This window comes from Oncorhynchus nerka, linkage group LG10, assembly GCF_034236695.1.
Source record: "Oncorhynchus nerka isolate Pitt River linkage group LG10, Oner_Uvic_2.0, whole genome shotgun sequence".
Lineage (NCBI taxonomy): Eukaryota > Metazoa > Chordata > Actinopteri > Salmoniformes > Salmonidae > Oncorhynchus > Oncorhynchus nerka.
In genome coordinates this window covers 61407519-61423502 of record NC_088405.1, presented here as the reverse complement: position 1 = coordinate 61423502, position 15984 = coordinate 61407519, and the positions used below count along the sequence as shown (strand labels likewise).

Genomic DNA, 15984 nt, shown 5'->3' with positions numbered 1-15984 from the left:
GAATCTCATCAAAGACAACTTGAGCTACTTAGCTACTACCTTTTAGCTACTTAGCATGTTAGCTAACCATTCCCCTAATCTTAACCATTTTAGCTAAACCTTACCCTAACCTTAACCTAACTCCTACCCCTAGAGCTAGCTAATGTTAGCATTAGCCACCTAGCTAACATTGGTCACAACAAATTGGAATTCTTAACATATACATTTTGCAAATTTGTAACATATTGTACATTTTGGAAATTCGTAACATATTGTACGAATTGCAATTCATTACATATTATACAAAATGGATGATGGACATCCACAATTTAATACATACTATACGAAACGTAACAATTCAAACTAAATGGAGTGTCTGAGATTTATGTAGAAAATAATACGAAATGCTCTGAGACCACGTTGGATAGTCAAACATGCTTTCTCTTTTAGGACTTTGTATTCTATGCTCCACGACTGCGTATCAACAAGCGCATCCTGGCACTTTGCATGGGCAACCATGAGCTGTATATGCGTCGCCGCAAACCAGACACCATCGAGGTACAGCAGATGAAGGCCCAGGCCAGAGAGGAGAAGAACCACAAGAAGATGGAGAGGTCAGTGTCACCACCACCACACACACTCAAGCTACTGCTAACATGAGTCTATTTCAAGACATCAGACCTTTGGTTACTCCTGCCTCTGTGTCATCCTTGTACAATCCCAACAGCAATGCTCAAAAATAAAGCTGAACATGAAGGGCATCTGTGCATCAATTGATAGTTTCCAGTTGACACCCACTATTGTGGGTGTCAACTGGTGGCCACACATGAGGGTCTTTGTTATGAGTGGATTTTTCTTAAGAAATTCCCTCTAACTTCAGTAGCCATCAGAACAATGACAGATCTATTTAGCTAATGTTTACGTTGGCCTATTGTCTGATAAAGAAGGCTTGACAATGTTAGGAAGTTATCCATGTTCCCTCCCTTCTATATCCCTGTTTACTCTACGGCCTCTGTCCACCAGGGCACTGCTGGAGAACGAAAAGAAGAAGAGAGAACTTGCTGAAAAAGAAAAGGAAAAGATTGAAAAGGAGAAGGAGGAGCTTATGGAGAGACTGAAACAGATTGAGGAACAGACAAAAAAAGCTCAGCAAGGTTGGAAACACCCTATTTCTGTAGTATAAACAAACTATTTTCTTTACTCTTAAAGCCGGGAGTCTTATAAGTGTGGTTGGTCATAGCTTTTTATTGATTGTTGTCTAAATACACAAGTTGTGTGTTCACTCCATACAATGTAAAGCACTGTAAGGCCTAATTTATCCTTTATTTATGCAAGTTAGTCTTGTTGAGGTAAAACATATTTTGCAAGAGAGATTAATGAAGCCCAAGCTACAGTACACATAATTAATTCTGTCTATTATCATCATTACTGTGTGTGCAGAGTTGGAGGAGCAGACACGGAGGGCCCTGGAGTTGGAGCAGGAGAGGAAGCGTGCTCAGGAGGAGGCGGAGCGTCTGGAGAAGGAACGCAGGATGGCTGAGGAGGCCAAGACCGCCCTGCTCCAGCAGTCTGAGAACCAGATGAAGAACCAGGAACACTTGGTGAGTTACACACACATTAATGAACAGCACACGCAGTGTCAGCACGTAGCATTGTGCTACAGAGTGATGAGCTGAGTAAAGGGATGATTATGAATTACTGTAGTTCATTCATTGGAATATAACACATCAATTATTATTTGAATTGTATAGGAACATGTATTATCATGATAGTTTATATTATTATTCTAGAAATTGTGAAATGTATGAAAATCATTGTTTAACTTCTAGTTTTCTAACTGTGGTAGTCTTCACATGGTTTGGAAAGGAAAATAAGCAAACATCTGTTGAAACTTTCAAATCCAAATTCATGGAAAAATTGTTTCCACAGGCCACGGAACTGGCTGAGCTGACCTCAAAGATCTCCCTACTGGAGGACGCCAAGCAGAAAAAGGAGGATGAGGCAACGCAGTGGCAACAGAAGGTGTGGTCTCAGCTACTGCTCTCTTCATTCACTCTGACCTCCCCCACCTTCTCAAATGGTTTAGTCCCATGTGTCATTAAACTATAGTCAATGTTACAGTAATTTATCCATTAGAAAAAATTAAAAAATTAGGATGAACCATAGCCTAGCATTCAAGCTTAGCCCTGATTTGCTGTTCTGAAGTTATAGCAGTTGGGCACTGTTTGTTTTAAGATACCATACTTAGACTCCCTCTGGTGCAGGGCATTGCTCCATAGGAAGGGCCCCTCCTCTCCTCCCTGTGGGCATGGTGACTCATGCTGTGGTGTGGGCCTGGCTGTAAGGGGAGGGTTCTCTGTCTTTACGTTAGGGAAATCCTGTTTGCCTGGGAGGATATCTTTCACCCCATTGTGCTTTTTTCCCTATTTTATCATTTGAAAGAAAGCAAATCTAAATGGCAGGTCCCAAATGTCCTGTGATTGTGCTGTCTAGAACAAACCCATTTTCATACGATGGATTTATGAGCTTAGACTGTCACTGATTGGTGCACCTGTCACCCAGGGAATAAATGTATATTTTGGGTCCATTAGGACTGTAGAATCTTGTAGACGTCATATTTCTTCTGCCAGGGGGCAACAGCAAGATGGCACCAACAGAGAGGGTCGCCTCGCTTCTAGTCCTTACGAAACTATGCAGTATTTTGTTTTTTAATGTATTATTTCATACATCGTTAGCCCAGAAAATGTTAAGTTTTATTACATACAGCCCCGAAGAACTATTTGAAATCAAAGCGACGTCAACTTACCAACATTACGACCAGGAATATGACTATCCCGAAGCGGATCCTTTGTTCGCACCACCACCCAGGGTATTTGATGTGATCCCAGAGGCTGACCCAAAACAACATGGCCACAGAAGAGGTAAACAGAGTGGCCTCCTGGTCAGACTTCGGAGGTGTGCACTCCACCCACCACAGTCACCGGGATTCTTTGTGTCGCACCGACAGAAATAAAGATCTCTCTGGGAAGAATGGTGGGGGTGTATGCTTCATGATTAACGACTCATGGTGTAATCATAACAACATACATGAACTCAAGTCCTTTTGTTCACCTAACCTAGAATTCCTCACAATCAAATGCCGACCATATTATCTCCCAAGAGAATTCTCGTCGGTTATTGTCACAGCTGTGTATATCCCCCCTCAAGCCGATACCACGACGGCCCTCAAGGAACTTCACTGGACTCTAAACCATCATCCTGAGGCTGCATTTATTGTATCTGGGGATTTTAACAAAGCAAATTTGAGAACAAGGCTACCTAAATTCTACCTGCATATTGATTCTCGCACTCATGCGGGAAATACACTGGATCACTGCTACTTTAACTTCCGCTGCGCATACAAGGCCCTCCCCCGCCATCCCTTCGGCAAATCTGACCACAACTCCATTTTGCTCCTCCTGTCCTATAAGCAGAAACTCAAACAGGATGTACCCGTGACAATGCTGGCCTGACCAATCGGGATCCACGCTACAAGATTGTTTTGACCACACAGACTGGGAAATGTGCCAGGCAGCCTCAGAGAATAACATTGATTTATACACTGATTCGGTGAGTGAGTTTATAAGGTAAAGCATTGTAGATGTTGTACCCACAGTGACTATTAAAACCTACCATTCTCGCAAATCTGAAAGCGCGAACCACCGCATTTAACCATGGAAAGATGACCGGGAATATGGCTGAATACAAACAGTGCAGTTATTCCCTCCAAAAGGCAATCAAACAAGTGAAATGTCAGTATAGGGACAAAGTGGAGTTGCAATTCAACGGCTCAGACACGAGAAGTATGTGGCAGGGTCTACAGGCAGTCACGGACTACGAAAAGAAAACCATCCACGTCACGGACACTGACGTCTTGCTTCTAGACAAACTAAACACCTTTGCCAGCTTTGAGGATAATACAGTGCCACCAATGCGGCCCACTACCAAGGACTGTGGGCTCTCCTTCTCCATGGGCGACATGAGTAAGACATTTAAAAGTGCTAAACCTAGCAAGAATTCCGGCCCAGACGGCATCCCTATCCGTGTCCTCAGAGCATGTGCAGACCAGCTGGCTGGTGTGTTTACGGACTTATTCAATCTCTCCCTATCCCAATCTGCTGTCCCCATATGCTTCAAGATGACCACCATTGTTTCTGTACCAAAGAAGGCAAAGGTAACTGCACTAAATGACTATCGTGCTGTAGCACTCACTTCCCCCATCATGAAGTGCTTTGAGAGACTAGTCAAGGATCATATCACCTCCACCTTACCTGCCACCCTAGACCCACTACAATTTGCATACCGCCCCAATATGTCCACATGAGATGAAATCGCCATCATCACATAACGCTGCCCTATCCAATCTGAACAAGAGGAATACCTATGTAAGAATGTTGTTCATTGACTACAGCTCAGCATTCAACACTAGAGGTCGACCGATTATGATTTTTCAGCGCCGATGCCGATTATTGGAGGACCAAAAATGCTGATACCGATTAAATCGTCCGATTAAAAAATATATATATTTGTAATAATGACAATTACAACAATACTGAATAAACACTTATTTTAACTTAATATAATACATCAATAAAATCAATTTAGCCTCAAGTAAATAATGAAACATGTTCAATTTGGTTTAAATAATGCAAAAACAAAGTGTTAGAGAAGAAAGTAAAAGTGCAATATGTGCTATGTAAGAAAGCTGACGTTTCAGTTCCTAGCTCAGAACATGAGAACATATGAAAGCTGGTGGTTCCTTTTAACATGAGTCTTCAATATTCCTAGGTAAGAAGTTTTAGGTTGTAGTTATTATAGGAATTATAGGACTATTTCTCTCTATACCATTTGTATTTCATTAACCTTTGACTATTGGATGTTCTTATAGGCACTTTAGTATTGCCAGTTTAACAGTATAGCTTCCGTCCCTCTCCTCGCTCCTCCCTGGGCTCGAACCAGCAACACAACGACAACAGCCACCATTGAAGCAGCGTTACCCATGCAGAGCAAGGGAAACAACCACCCCAAGGCTCAGAGCGAGTGAAGTTGGAAAAGCTATTAGCGCGCGCTAACTAGCTAGCCATTTCACTTTGGTTACACCAGCCTCATCTCGGGAGTTAATAAGCTTGAAGTCATAAACAGCGCAATGCTTGACGCACAACGAAGAGCTGCTGGCAAAACCAACGAAAGTGCTGTTTGAATGAATGTATATGCGCCTGCTTCTGCCTACCACCGCTTAGTCAGATACTTAGATACTTGTATGCTCAGTTAGATTATATGCAACGCAGGACACACTAGATAATATCTAGTAATATCATCAACCATGTGTAGTTAACTAGTGATTATGATTGATTGTTCTTTATAAGATAAGTTTAATGCTAGCTAGCAACTTACCTTGGCTTACTGCATTCGCGTAACAGGCAGTCAGTCTCCTTGTGAGTGCAACGAGAGAGAGGCAGGTCGTTATTGCGCTGGACGAGTTAACTGTAAGGTTGCAAGATTGGATCCCCCGAGCCGACAAGGTGAAAATCTGTCGTTCAGCCCCTAAACGAGGCAGTTAACTCACCGTTCCTAGGCCGTCATTGAAAATAATAATGTGTTCTTAACCGACTTGCCTAGTTAAATAAAGGTATAAAATAATAATAATAAAATAAAAAAATCGGCGCCCAAAAATAGCGATTTCCGATTGTTATGAAAACTTGAAATCTGCCCTAATTAATCGACCATTCCCATTAATCGGTCGACCTCTATTCAACACCATAGTACCCTCCAAGCTTATCATTAACCTCTTGATTCTAGCCATCCCGGATCCGGGATCGTGAATACAGCCTCAAGCTCATTACCATAACGCAATGTTAACTATTCATGAAAATCGCAAATGAAATGAAATAAATATGCTAGCTCTCAAGCTTAGCCTTTTGTTAACAACACTGTCGTCTCAGATTTTCAAAATATGCTTTTCAACCATAGCAAAACAAGCATTTGTGTAACAGTATTGATAGCTAGCATTTAGCGTTAGCATTCAGCGGGCAACATTTTCACAAAAACAAGAAAAGCATTCAAATAAAATAATTTACCTTTGAAGAACTTCGGATGTTTTCAATGAGGAGACTCTCAGTTAGATAGCAAATGTTCAGTTTTTCCAAAAATATTATTTGTTTAGGACAAATCGCTCCGTTTTGTTCATCACGTTTAGCTACGAAAAAAACCTGTATCCAGGAGTGTAATTATCCCGCAAGCTCATTAGCATAACACAACGTTAACTATTCATGAAAATCGCAAATGAAATGAAATAAATATATTAGCTCTCAAGCTTAGCCTTTTGTTAACAACACTGTCATCTCAGATTTTCAAAATATGCTTTTCAACCATAGCAAAACAAGCATTTGTGTAACAGTATTGATAGCTAGCGTAGCATTTAGCGTTAGCATTCAGCGGGCAAAATTTTCACAAAAACAAGAAAAGCATTCAAATAAAATAATTTACCTTTGAAGAACTTCGGATGTTTTCAATGAGGAGACTCTCAGTTAGATAGCAAATGTTCCGTTTTTCCTGAAAGATTCTTTGTGTAGGAGAAATCGCTCCGTTTTGTTCGTCACGTTTGGCTACCAAAAAAAAAACGAAAATTCAGTCATCAAAACGCCAAACTTTTTTCCAAATTAACTCCATAATATCGACTGAAACATGGTAAACGTTGTTTAGAATCAAGCCTCAATGTGTTTTTCACATATCTCTTCGATGATATATCGTTCGTGGAAGTCTCCTCTCTCCTCTGAATCATATGGATGAATGCGTGCAGCTGAAGATTACACACCAATTTCGACAAAGGACACCGGGCAGACACCTGGTAAATGTAGTCTCTTATGGCCAATCTTCCAATGATATGCCTACAAACACGTCACAATGCTGCAGACACCTTGGGGAAACGGCAGAATGTGTAGGCTCGTTCAGGGCGCATTCACAGCCATATAAGGAGACAATGGAAAACAGCGCCTCAAAAATTTTGCTCATTTCCTGTTTGAAGTTTCATCTTGGTTTCGCCTGTAGCATCAGTTCTGTGGCACTCACAGATAATATCTTTGCAGTTTTGGAAATGTCAGAGTGTTTTCTTTCCAAAGCTGTCCATTATATGCATAGTCGAGCATGTTTTCGTGACAAAATATCTTGTTTAAAACGGGAACGTTTTTTCATCCAAAAATGAAATACTGCCCCTAGTGTTCCAAGAGGTTAAGCTTGAGGCCCTGGGTCTCAACCTCGCCGTGTGCAATTGGGTCCTGGACTTCCTGACGGGCCACCCCCAGGTGGTGAAGGTAGTAAGCAACATCTCCACTTCGCTGATCCTCAACACTGGGGCCCCACAAGGGTGCGTGCTCAGCCCCCTCCTGTACTCCCTGTTCACCCATGACTGCGTGGCCATGCACGCCTCCAACTCAATCATCAAGTTTGCAGACAACACATCAGTAGTGAGCTTGATTACCAAGAACGACGAGACACACACTTGGAGTGTGGTGTCAGGAAAACAACCTCTCACTCAACGTCAACAAAACAAAGGAGATGATCGTGGACTTCAGGAAACAGCAGAGGGAGCACCCCACTATCCACAACGACAGAACAGCAGTGGAGAAGGAGGAAAGTTTTAAGTTCCTCGGCAAATACATCACGGACAAACTGAAATGGTCCACCCACACAGGCAGTATGGTGAAGGCGGCGCAACAGCGTCTCTTCAACCTCAGGAGGCTGAAGATATTTGGCTTGTCAGCTAAAACCCTCACAGACTTTTACAGATGCACAATTGAGAGCATCCTGTCGGGCTGTATCACCGCCTGGTACGGCAACTGCACCACCCACAAACGCAAGGCTCTCCAGAGGGTGGTGCGGTCTACGCAACGCATCACCGGGGGCAAACTACCTGCCCTCCAGAACACCCACAGCACCCGATGTCACAGGAAGGCTAAAAAGATCATCAACAACAACCACCCGAGCCACTGCCTGTTCACCCCGCTACCATCCAGAAGGTGAGGTCAGTACAGGTGCATCAAAGCTGATACTGAGAGACTGAAAAACAGCTTCTATCTCAAGGCCATCAGACTGTTAAACAGCCATCACTAACACAGAGAGGCTGCTGCCTACATACAGACTGGAAATCATTGGCGACTTTAATAAATGGATCACTAGTCACTTTAATAATGACACTTTAATAATGTTTACATATCTATTTTATACCATCTATTGCATCTTGTCTATGCCGCTCGGTCATCGCTCATCCTTATATTTATATGTATATATTCTTATTCCATCCCTTTACTTAGATTTGTGTGTATTAGGCAGTTGTTGTGGAATTGTTATAATACTGTTAGATATTACTGCACTGTCGGAACTAGAAGCACAAGCATTTCGCTACACTCGCAGTCACATCTGCAAACCAAGTGTATTTGACCAATAACATTTGATTTTATTTGAACAGATTCAGACAGGTGAAAGATTGGCTAATACTGTGCTGTAGTGACACAAAATCCTTTATTGATATATTAGATTATACTGGACTCGGCTAAACCATTAGCTAACACTGTAGTTCACCTGAAGTTCACCCCTATGTTTGTTTTTATCACATAACCTATTGATTGATATTCCTTCTCCTGAATCAGTTCATACCATGAGTCATTAACATTAGTGGCTGCCCCCCTTAGGCGTGCATGGTGCAGGAGGACCTGGAGAAGACCAAAGAGGAGCTGAACAGCAAAATCATGGCATCACACATACAGGAGCCTATGCAGGCCGAGAACGAGCATGACGAGAACGACGAGACCAGCGACCAGGCCAGTGCCGAGTTCACGGGCGGCATCTCCTACAAAGACCGCAGCGAGGAGGAGCGTATGACCGAAGCCGAGAAGAACGAGCGCGTGCAGCAACACCTACTGGTGAGTGACCGACTGTGGCTGCTGTCCACATCAAACACCTCCAGGACTAGAGACACAGCTGTTTATAGGGGTTGCATCACTCTTTATGATATTGTAGAGATTACAAGAATGGGGCCTATAAACATGTCCTGGTATGCCTGTGTTGTTGTGTGAGCCGTAGTGAGACTTGGCAGTAATGTTATCTTTCCTCTACCAGGCTTTGAGCTCGGAGTTGGCCATCGCTCGAGATGAGACCAAGAAAACCGCAAATGACATCATCCATGCGGATAATGTGAAAGCTGGACGGGACAAGTACAAGACCCTCCGGCAGATTCGGTCGGGCAACACCAAGCAGCGTATAGACGAGTTTGAATGTATGTGATGTATCTTGTTTGCAACTACTATAACCCCCACAGCGGTGCCATACTTGGTCCATTCATTCTAGACTGCAGACCTGCCTCACACAAGCTACAGTGCCTTTTACCCAAACAAGACCAGAATACATATCAAAAAGCAAAACAAAAGTACAGCAAAAATGTATATGAATAATGGTGCACAAATCACATTACAAGTAATGTTATTCAGAATTATGAAATAAGTGGATGCATCAGGGAATTTTTTTTATAGAAGAATGGTTTAAAGTGAATAAAATTTGATAATACATTTTTCCAGCGTTTGAATTTGGGTTATAGATGGAGGGTGTTTTTATTGATTATAATTTAGTTTTTTTAAGTGATTCATCTCTCACACTGTTTTAAACTAAAAATTAACAAAACAACACAATGCAGGACAGCTGCAATTACGTTATGGTTGGCCACATTTTAGGTGTCATTATTTCAGAGCAGATTTGTTTGTTTTGAAGTAGACTTATTACTGTAAGCATTTTCCACAAATTAAGAGAAAACATCAAACTGTAATTAGATTGTAATTAGATTGTAGTTTTTTATTATATTCTAATTTTAGGCATTTAAAGAGATTGTTGTCTTTCTAAGAGAAGGACATCTTTGTTTGGAAACTCTCAACAGTATTACTTTTACATAAGATTTTATTAAGTCCATATGAAATAAGCGCTGGAATACCACGTTTTCCATTTTCAGAGAGACACATACTTATGAATGACTCTTTATAGACCAAGTGTATTTGCTATGACATATAGCCATGCACACTAGTAGCTACCATGATTAGGGGTTTGTTTTTGTATATCAATCCTTTGCTAAGTATTTTATTATATGGAATTTTTAGAAATATGATTCTAAGGCCTGTCTTGAAGGATTTATTTTGTGATTTGGATTTTTCAATAAAACAGGTTATGATGTGTAAAAAGATGGATGTCTTATGAAATGTAAAGTTGTCTGCATGCTTCCCATCCGAAACAGTTCAAAATAGTTTGTGTATATATTATGACGTTTTGGTCTTCTGTAATGTTGTTTTTTTTGGCTGTTCGTGCACACAATTGTAGTTTCTTGAGGTAAATTGAAATTCGGTAATTGAAGTCTATGCGCCTTCATCATTGGTCAACAGTAGGGATTCTTCAATCAAGTGTTTGTTGTCAGTCAGCGTGAGACAACTCGTTTTCATGCAAAAATCACTTGAGAAATACTACAACAAACATCTTAGATATAAAATTGCGCCACTAACACCTTATTTTAGATTAATTCAGATTATTTTGAGGATGTGTACACTGGCTACGGCGCCTCAAGAGGGACAAAGAGTAGTAACGACCCTGGGTTTACAAGAGCGGATATCGACTCTGCCGCTTGAGCATGCTTTTGCCGCACAGTCGATAGCGCGCTGGACTTCGGGCTAGAAGGTCGAGCGCTCGAGACCTGCTCCCTGCCTGTTTCATTACGTTATAACCTCAGGGTCGTTACTCTACTCCCCCATTTCAAAGAGCGCGTACTCGCGCTAGCTTGCGACTCAACGTCATATAGGAACGTGCCCACATGCCACGCGCCCATATTGCCGCTACTTTCTCATTCATTTTTCAAGCGAAGGTCTTATAAGGGAGTATGCGAGGCACAGACATTCACTTCGCCTAGCTGAGTTTGGCTAGGAGCAAACCGAACCTAGTTTGGCTAGGAGCAAACCGAACCTAGTATGCAGATGTCTTAAGTGTCCCGCTAGCCTTTTGTCAATTCAATTATATGCATGACTGGAAGCCACCAGCCAGAATCAAAACAAGGATGTTACAGTACAAGGCAGTGCTTTGTCTTCAGCAGACATTTGCTGCGAGTCTTCATTTCAACTGTCATTAAAAGCAGAAACTACCGTTTTATGTGTTATGTTTTCCCTTTTCCTTATTTTTTTGTATGATCTCAGAAACAGGAATTTTGGGCAAATGCCTGATGGGCTGGTCCATCTTTAGCCAAGTGGGAATGTCCAAATATGTGTTTTTGTGCAGATGTATCATTATTTGGTTGATAATTGGGGCCTCGATGAAAAGAAAAATAGTTTGTATGTCAACTTTCGAGGTTGCTTCACGATAAGAGAGACACCACAACACTACATAAAGAGAGGCGTAAGACCACGTATGACCAGTTTGCAGAGGAGTAGAGTGCCGTGATGTGTCCTACAAGGAGCATTGGTGGCAAATCTGATGGCAGAATGGTAAAGAACATCTAGCCCTCGAGAGCATCCTTACCTGCCGATCTATAAATTACATCTCCGTAATCTAACATGGGTAGGATGGTCATCTGAATCAGGGTTAGTTTGGCAGCTGGGGTGAAAGAGGAGCGATTAAGATAGAGGAAACCAAGTCTAGATTTAACCTTTAGCCTGCAGCTTTGATATATGCTGAGAGAATCTAGCCACATTCCCAAGTACTTGAGGTGACTACCTCAAGCTCTAAACCCTCAGAGGTAGTAATCACACTTGTGGGGAGAGGGGGATTCTTCTTACCAAACCATATGATCTTTGTTTTGGAGGTGTTCAGAACAAGGTTAAGGGCAGAGAAAACTTGTTGGACACTAAGAAAGATTTGCTGTAGAGTGTTAAACACAAAATCTGGGGAGGGGCCAGCTGAGTATAAGACTGTATCAACTGCATATAAATGGATTAGAGCGCGTCCTATTGCCTGAGCTGTGTTGTTGATGTAAATTGAGAAGAGTGTGGTGCCTAGGATCGAGTCTTCGGGTACTCCCTTGGTGCAGGCAGTGGCTGAGACAGTAGATGTTCTGACTTTATACACTGCACTCTTTGAGAGAGGTTGTTAGCAATTCAGGCCAAAGACCCCTCAGAGGCACCAATACTCATTAGCCGGCCCACAAGAATGGAATGGTCTACCGTATCAAAAGATTCTGCTGGTCCAAGTGCTGTGACTGTCTCTGTGCTGAGAAATTATGTTAGGTTTAGCAGTGACAGATCAGCGGCTGCTGCATAAGACCGTGCAGTTGAGGTAGGGAAAAAACAGAAAGACACACACTGACACAGATTAAGCCTACTGCTGCCAGTTGATATTTTTGCTGTATATTGTATGAAATAGTATACTAATTAACACGTAGGCCTAATTAGGGAACAGGGGATTTGGGAGAACACATATGACAGACACTAATTTGCAATAGCGTAAAAGTTGTTAGATATACTTTTATAACACATAAGCCAATAGCCATCTTTTATACATTATATACGGTGCAACTGCTTTTTATTAAATACAAGCAGTGGCAACCCATCATTCAGGACAGGGCCTGTTTTTGTTTAGTTTTTTTGCCTGTTTTGCATGTTATTTTGGCATTCATACATTTCACATATCAGTTTGCAAACAATGTTAAAAAAAGTAGTTAATAAAGCCGAATACAAACATGGTCTCTTTTTTGCTTTCTTGAGTAAAGCAGCTCCGAAATGCAGGTGTTTCAGCCTAGCTCAGTGCTTTCTGTGGTGGTGGGGCAGTCCGTGGAAAATACGGAGCGTAAGGGTTGGTAATGTTTTCTAGTTGTGCCGTGATTAGGTCAGTGTTCTGTCACTCATGGGGACACTGCATTTATGGGGATAGGTAAAGAATTCACCTCCCTTGGCTGCTGCCATAGATTTACATTAGAAATTCCCATACAAGAAGGCTCAAGGTCATTGGCCACAGATAAAATGATGTCAAATCACGTTACATCTACCATAGCTTTGATTGGACTGATCATGTCAACATCATACTTTCAAAACCTTAGCTAGCCAGCAAGACAAGCAGTCATTACCATGAATCAAATTGACAATCTACTGTCAAATCCTTTTCAATCCTTGTCATATGACGTGAAATTACAGATACAATGTATCAGTGCTCATCGGCCGTTGGACATAAACATTACACAACAAGTTGGAAATCGCAAATTCAGCAATGAGTGGTTTGGAAGGAATCAGTGGCTAACTGCAAGCGGGGCAAAGCAATCACTAGCCTGCTATTCAGTGGAGTGGGTGTGTGGTCCAAGTCTGATTTTCCAAGTTTAAAAGGATTAACTAACATTCCCATGCAACGCCTTGGGTCAGAAAAGGTTGAATACATTGGGCATGCTGTCAATCCAGGATGACTTCTGCAGCGTTCAAAACAACTGAAAATTCGGAACTGCGAAATCTCTGACTTCAGTTAGCTCAAGACAACTGGGAAAATACGTTTTGAACGGTCATCCAGCTTAGAATTCCAAGTCGTGAACTTGGGCCTCTTTCTAGAACTCAGACCTGAAGATCACTGACGTCATGATTTGACCTTGTTTTTTCATAGTTCCCAGTTGTCTTGAAAGCACCATAAATCTTGAGAATGTTAGACTTTGAAGACAAAGTTTGTGCACAAAGGACTGCCGCACCACCTTCCTATTCAAGTGAGCACAGCACAACAAGGTGAGTCCAAAAATATATTGTATTCTGCTGCATAAATTATGTAATATGCCAGGGAGATATGTATACATTAGCTAAGAAAGTAATACTAAGTGTATGTTGTGTAGTAAGCTGTTAGTAGCCCATGTGCTAATCATTTGTTCCCTTTCCCCCTCTTACCTTAGCCTACTGTTCTGACTTGGTGGTGCACATGTAGTCTATAGCCTGTTTCAGAGAAATGTAATCATTGAGAGCTTTTATTGTCTGCTTACATGACTCTTTTATTCATCCTACGGTTCTGACTTGGTGTAGATGGAGAATACTGTAAGAACGGCCCATGTTCTGAATTCTTTCGCTGTACATTTCAAAAGGGCTACACACCTCTTATCCGCTCATCATTCCCTTATGCCATGGAAGTACAGTGCATTCGGAAAGTATTCAGACTCCTTGATTTTCACACATTTTATTACGTTACAGCCTTATTCTAAAATGTATTAAACCGTTTTTTCTCTCTCATCAATCTACACACAATACTCCATAATGACAAAGCAAAATCAGCTTTTTAGGAATTTTAGCAAATGTATTAAAAATAAAACACTGAAATATCACATTTACATAAGTATCAGACCCTTTTTTCAGTACTTTGTTGAAGCACCTTTGGCAGCAATTACAGCCTCGAGTCTTCTTGGGTATGACGCTTCAAGCTTGGTACACCTGTATTTGGGGAGTTTCTCCCATTTTTCTCTGCAGATCCTCTCAAGCTCTGTCAGGTTGGATGGGGAGCGTCACTGCACAGTTATTTTCAGGTCTCTCCAGAGATGTTCGATTGGGTTCAAGTCCAGGCTCTGGCTGGCCACTCAAGTATATTTAGAGACTTGTCCCAAAGCCTCTCCTGTGTTGTCTTGGCTATGTGCTTTGGGTCGGTGTCCTGTTGGAAGGTGAACCCTCGCCCCATTCTGAGGTCCTGAGCGCCCTGGTGCAGGTTTTCATCAAGGATCTCTCTGTACTTTGCTCCTCCATTCATCTTTCCCTCGATCCTGTCTAGTCTCCCAGTCCCTGCCACTGACAAACATTCTCACAGCATGATGCTGCCTCCATCATGCTTCACCGTAGGGATGGTGCCAGGTTTCCTCCAGACGTGACGCTTGGCATTCAGGTCAAATAGTTCATTCTTGGTTTCATCAGACCAGAGAATGTTGTTTCTCATGGTCTGAGAGTCCTTTAGGTGCCTTTTGGCAAACTCCAAGTGGGCTGTCATGTGCCTTTTACTGAGGAGTGGCTTCTGTTTGGCCACTCTAGCATAAGGCCTGATAGGTGGAGTGCTGCAGAAATGGGTGTCCTTCTGGAAGGCTCTCCCATCTCCTCAGAGGAACTCCGGAGCTCTGTCAAAGTGACCATTGGGTTACTGGTCACCTCCCTGACTAAGGCCCTTGTCCTCCGATTCCTCAGTTTGGCCGGCGGCCAGCTCTAGGAAGAGTCTTGGTGGTTCCAAACTTCTTCCATTTAAGAATGATGGAGGCCACTGTGTTCTTGCGGACCTTCAATGTTGCAGATATTTTTGTAGGTACTCTTCCCAATCACAATCCTGTCTCGGAGCTCTACAAACAATTCCTTTGACCTCATGACTTGGTTTTTGCTCTGACATGCAGTGTCAACTGTGGGGCCTTATATAGACAGGTGTGTGCCTTTCCAAATCATGTCCAATCAATTGCACTTACCACAGGTGAACTGCAAATAAGTTGTAGAAACATCTCAAGGATGATCAATGGAAACAGGAGGCACCTGATCTCTATTTCGAGTCTCATAGCAAAGGGTCTGAATACTTACGTAAATAAGGTATTTCTGTTTTGTATTTTGAATAAATGTGTCAACATTTCTAAAAACCTGTTTTCGCTTTGTCATTATGTTGTACTGTGTGGAGATTCATGATGGAAAACAATTATTTGATACATTTTAGAATAAGACTGTAACGTAACAAATGTGGAAAAAGTCAAGGGGTCTGAATATTTTCCAAATGCACTGTAAGTGGCCTGTGATTTTAATATATTTTTTATTTATTAGGACCCCGATTAGCCGACGCCAATGGCGACAGCTAGTCTTACTGGGGTCCGACATAACGAAAAATACAATACAGACAAAATACTTTACAATTTACATACATTTAAAAACATTAACATGTAGTGTATGTGTGTGCATCTATCAGTTACACATTCAGTACATACACACGACAAGTAATAATCTATTAGTCATTTCTTCAGTGATGTTCTGCTTTCTT

General features: G+C 41.8%; 1 protein-coding gene across 1 annotated transcript in view; it reads left to right on the top strand.

Moving 5' to 3' along the window:
* Window positions 1-11187, top strand: part of LOC115135748 (moesin) — a 34715-nt gene extending 23528 nt beyond the window's left edge. Inside the window, exons 8-13 of the mRNA XM_029670801.2 lie at window positions 430-593; window positions 1003-1133; window positions 1420-1580; window positions 1909-2001; window positions 8706-8936; window positions 9133-11187. Coding sequence (XP_029526661.1) covers window positions 430-593; window positions 1003-1133; window positions 1420-1580; window positions 1909-2001; window positions 8706-8936; window positions 9133-9297 — 945 coding nt within the window. The 3' untranslated portion in view covers window positions 9298-11187. The remainder of the gene's footprint in view (window positions 1-429; window positions 594-1002; window positions 1134-1419; window positions 1581-1908; window positions 2002-8705; window positions 8937-9132) is intronic.
* Window positions 11188-15984: the final 4797 nt, after the last annotated feature.